The following is a 5189-nucleotide window of genomic DNA, read 5'->3' as shown; positions in this document are numbered from 1 at the left end:
GGAAAAGCGTTCGCGGCGGGACGGGCGCAGAGCGATGTGTCTCTGAGGGAGGAAGGAACCCCGCCCGGCGGGGGCGGGGCGAGCGGGGCTAGATGCCGCGTCACGAAGAGGGGTGGCCCGACCGCCCGCTTCCCACCCCTGCACGGCGGCAAGCGCGCCGGCGCGCGGGCGGCGGCGGCAGGAGCGCGGAGAGACGCGGGTGCAGTGTTGGGGCTGCGAGGAGGGGCTGCGTCCCGCGGGACGGGGGCTGGCAGGGAGGCTGCGGACCGGCGAAGAAGTTCGACTTTCCCGAGCCGTTGGCACCCACTGCGGTGACGGGGAGCGGTCGTGTGAGACGGCAGCCACGGCCGGCGGGGCGGCAGAAGCGCACCGACGATGTTGTGCTTCGGGGAGAAGGGGTCGAGCTCGATGCGGTCCTTGTAGCACTTGAAGCCCTCCATCACGAGGCGGAGGAGGCGCATGGTGGGCCGAAGACGGACTGGAGGGGGCCGGCGCCGCTGCTTCCCGCTCGTTGGGGGAAAAAAGAAAAATCGCAAGCCTGTTCTTTATTATTTTTCCTCCATTCTCGCTAACACGAAAGCAAACCCCGGGCCTCGCAGTGTACCGGAATACGCGAGTCGAGAACGCTACCTACTCGCTCGAGCAGGTTGTGAGAGAGAGGTTGTGTGTGTGTGTGTGTGTGTGTGTGTGTGAGAGTTTCTTGTGTGTGTGTGTGTGTGGAGGGAGGGGCGGGGGCGGGGGGGAGCTTGAGTTCATGAATGAAACAGCCTCAAAAGTACTGTAGTAGTGTAGCTAGTCGGAAAGGTGCACACGACACCCAGTCTTCTGTTCTGCATCTAAGGGGCGCGTGCTCGGGTCGACGCCATCACCTCCGCGACTGCCGCACTCTCGCTCGACGACACCCGGTGGAGAATCACACCGAAGACCTTGCCGAGGCGATAGGCCGGATCACGTTGGACCCCGACCCCGACCCCACCCCTCGGGGTGGGGGCACCCGCCCCTGCCGGGCACCGCTTGCGGCGCCTGGCAGGGGCACCCCCCGGGTGGGGGCCGGCGATTCCCATGCCGGCTCGATGGGGAAAAAGAATTTAGAATTGCACCGAAGCTCCCTCGAAGACACGGGGCACGGGACTGGCGCGCACTGGCACTAGCACAGGTACACCGGGGGGAAAGAATAACGCACGGGCCCTCAGCGGAGCTGGGAAGAGGACCGCCGCAAGCGGCGTGGCGTGGAGCGGTTGTGCATCCCTCCGGGGGGCCCCTCTGCGCCGGGGAGGCGTTGTTGGAGGCTAGGACGCAAGCGTCCGTCGGCCTTTTTCAAACTCGGGGCCCACTCCGCTACAGCAGCGGGCCCCCGGAGGCTGTGCCTCCAGCTGGTTGTAGAGCAGCTCCATCAGCAGCGTCGCGTTCTCCACGATGAGCACCTCCGGGTACCGCCCTCGCCACTGCCCCTTCGCAACGATCCGCGCGATCTGCTGCACTCTGGCTCGAGCGGTCTCCATCTCGCGCCAGATCGCCTGCCACCACCAGACCCCCATTTCCCTCTGCTTTGCCCGCCTGCCACCTGCTGCCTCTCCCCTGCTCGCCGCGCCGCTGCCGCTCGGTGTTTAGCGAGGTCGGCCTCCGCCTGGGCGCTCATCGAGGCGCTCAGAGCTTCCGCCACGGGCTCCTCCACCGGCCGGGCTGGCGTGTCACCGCCGGCCGCCCAGGGCGGCAGAGGGGACGGCGGCGGTGAAGGCGGTGGAGGGGACGGCGGCGGTGGAGAGGAAGGCGGGGGCGAGGGGGGAGGGCTTGGTGGAAGGAGGAGAGGGCGGCGGCGGCGACGGGGGAGGCGGAGACGAGAGGGTGGTGGTGGAGGGGGCGATGGCGGAGAGGGCGATGGCGGAAATGGTGGTGGCGGAGAGGGAGGCGGAGGTGAGGGCGGAGAGCTCGGTGGAGGTGGAGAGGGCGGCGAAGGAGCGGGTGGTGGTGGAGGGGGCGGCCAAGGAGAGGGCGGCGGCGGTGGATCTCGCTGTCTGGTGTTAATGGACCCCCTTCCTCTCCCTCGCCACCGTCACCGTCACCATCCCCGTCGCTCCCGACGGGAGGGCGAGCAAAAGGGAGCATGAGCCAAAATACCTGAGCAGGATCGGACCTGGCTGGCGCGAATTCTTTGAAGGAGCGCTACCAGAGTCCAGAGTTGTCACGCCAGCCACACGGCACACGCCCACGCGCTCGCTGGGCGGTGCTGAGACTGGCCGCAGCGCGATGAACGGCAACGATGGGCCGTTTGCTTGCAACGGTGGCATAAGGCGACTGATACACCGTCGCGAGGAGGGAGGGCCGCCTCCGCGTACCACGATCTCTCGCGCGGTGGCGGTGCAGCACGCCAGTAGTAGAGCCGCAGCGCAATTCCCGGTCCCATCAGCAGTGCGATGAGGGCGTCGGGCGAGAGCCGAGAGAGCGACGGCGAGGAGTCGCATACCGTAGCCGAGGCACTGCTCCGGCAGGAAAAAGCCCGACCAGTCGATGGAAATCGCGTTGGCCAAGTTGTCGGTCCAGCTCGTGTACTTGTCCGGCAGTGAGTGAGTGAGTGAGTATTCTTGATACGAAACCAGCCGTCGTCGCCCGGCGCTGCATGCAGCACCGTGGCGATGGCGCTAAGAGGTTCCTCTTTTCCGCGCCCCCCCCGCAAGGCGCGCGATACACACACTCACACTCACACACACTTGTCCGGCAGCCGCGCGGAGAGGGTGGAGAAAAGAAATTTAGCCGCGACTGCCCGAGATGACCCGAGATGGCCCGAGATGGCCTGAGATGACCCGAGATGTCCTCGAGATGTCCCGAGATGGCCCGAGATGGCCCGAGATTCTCCGGGCTCATCTACTCGCCCACGCTGTGAGCAACAGTTCCTTCAGCAACCCAATTCGGGCACCATCTCACGCGCCTACCGGGCACTCCAACACTCTCACACGCCGATCCACGCGCGGCCGGCGCCCCTCATGACCCTCTCCACGCACGCCGCGTGACTACCACACGTACGTCCCCGCGCGCACGCAAACATACGCGCAGCGCCTTCAGAGCTGTGCCATGTGCGTCTGCCCTGTGCTGGCACCCCATGGCTGCGCCAAGCCGCCCGCACCAGCCGCCCGCCTCTCGCACCACCAAAGCCAGCTGCACGACCACTCACGCCGCGACGCGCGCGCCGCAGTGCGCCTCTCACTGAAGTCTGCGCCTGTTTCACAGGCGCCTGCACACTCCTTCAGGCGCCATGCCACACCAGAGCGCGACGCGCCCGGCAGGACGCTTCACCGCGAGGCGCGCGCGGCGGCATGCCGCGCGCGCAGGCCACCACGCGCGCGCTCCGCTACCCGATCAGGGCTGCTGCACAGTGCAGGCTGTGCAGCAGCCCTGCCTGTTCTGAACACTCAGCCCGTGTGCTCCGCGCTGCGCCCCTGCCGCCCCGCGCCAGACACGTCGCAGATCCTGCACCGCACGAGGCGCGCGCGTGGCACGCTGCGCGCGCGCTCCGCCATATCCGTTCAGTCCGCTGTCCAGCCTGCCTGCACACAGCACAGCACGCATGCAAGGTACATGCGCACGCCGCGCAGTCCCCGCACAGCGATGCAGCCCGCACTCCGCGACAGTCGCCTGCCCCACGTCGAGCCCGTGCCTGCCGCACGCAGCTGTGCGCACTGTATTCCTCGGTATTTCTTTGTCCGCTGAAACAATAATCCAGAAAACAAATACAAAAACTTCGCCGCCTCCTCGAGCAACGCCCCGAGCCCATCACCAGGGGGCAAGTGTGCGTGGCACCTTCGACCCCACCGGAAAAAAGGGAGAATTCCTTTGGAAAACGCCCTGCACTGCACTCTCCCAAAAAAAAACATCCGACTCTTATGGAGAACGCCGAATGCCAGAACACCAGGGGGCAAGTGTGTGTAGCACCTTCGACCCCGAAATGAAGGTCACCACACCAAACCGGGCGCTAGGAGAGGTGAACTGAAGGCTGAGACAACGGAGGTCGAGCCTGAGTGGGCGCCCGCGCGCCCCCACACAAGCAAGCCTCTGTCCTTCGGCCCACTCCAGCGATCGTCCGTGGGTGACCGCGAATAACACGAGCATCGAATCAATTCCCACACCACCCGACCCCCCTCTAGGGACAGCAGTGCGCATCTCTTCCCGGAGAGGGAAGGAGGAGGGGGGGGGAGCCCCTCCACTGCCGATCAACGCGCCGCTGCACGTCAGGTCCCACGACACCTCGGACGGGTAGCTGCCGCCACCCACAGTGACCTGGAAGTCGATTGGCGGCTGCGGCGGAAAGGATGGCGGCGGCGGAGAGGACGGCGGTGACGGAGGCAGCGACGACGGTGACGGAGGCAGCGACGGCGGCGGCGGCAGCGACGGCGGCGACGGAGAGGACGGAGGGAGGGGGGCGAGGATGAACGTCTCGCTGCCGTAGGATCCGGAGCCGAGCGTGAACGTATAGCCCGCACCCTCCCACTCGACGCCGTTCCAGCCGTCGCCCCACATCCACAAGTTGTACATGTTGAGCGTGCACTCGCCGGGCGGCGCGGACAGGGTGCCAGAGTAGTCGCCCTCGCCGAGGCCGCCCGGCAGTTACTTCATGCTCTCGGGCGAGGCCACTTGCGAGGACGCCGATGGCCTCACCATCAACGAGGAGGAGGAGTGCAAGGTGGCGGGGGCCGACCGGGGCATCGATGTGAACGGCGCAACGGTCATCGATGGCGCCAGATGGGCGCCAAAGGGATGTTCGTATGAGCAAGACACCGATGAGTTCTACACGCAGGGAAAGGGCAAAGAAGGAAGCAGCTGCGGAAGCCAGTTTGCCTGTGTGTGCAAGAACCTGCCGTCGCCGTTGCCGTCGCCGTCGCCGGCACCACCGGTTTGTAAAGACACTGGGAAGAAGTCCAAGTGCAGGATGGCCAGACCGACAAAGTCGATGTGCACGAAAAAGACCAAATACCAGCACAAGTTCTGCAAGAAGAGCTGCAAGATATGCGGCCCGTGCGAGGATATCGGCACCAAGACAAAGTGCAAGAAAGCCAAGCCCAGCAAGAAGATCTGCAGGAAGGAAGCCACGTACCAGCACAAGTTTTGCAGACACAGCTGTGGGTTGTGCTCCAAACGCCGCAATCTTTTATCTCGTTTGGCACCACGGCGGCATATGCGGACCGGTTAGTCGCAGG

General features: G+C 65.7%; 1 protein-coding gene across 1 annotated transcript; it reads right to left on the bottom strand.

Annotated features, from left to right (window-relative positions):
- Positions 1-100: 100 nt before the first annotated feature.
- Positions 101-461, bottom strand: EMIHUDRAFT_239326 (hypothetical protein; the record flags this gene model as incomplete). Its single annotated transcript, XM_005776049.1, has 3 exons — positions 101-138; positions 268-306; positions 371-461. 3 exons carry the CDS (start codon positions 459-461, stop codon positions 101-103), a joined length of 168 nt encoding a protein of 55 aa, XP_005776106.1.
- Positions 462-5189: the final 4728 nt, after the last annotated feature.

The sequence above is a fragment of the Emiliania huxleyi genome, assembly GCF_000372725.1.
Source record: "Emiliania huxleyi CCMP1516 unplaced genomic scaffold EMIHUscaffold_286, whole genome shotgun sequence".
Classification (NCBI taxonomy): domain Eukaryota; phylum Haptophyta; order Isochrysidales; family Noelaerhabdaceae; genus Emiliania; species Emiliania huxleyi.
Note: the sequence above shows the minus strand (reverse complement) of the source record. Positions and strands in the feature narration are given on the sequence as shown.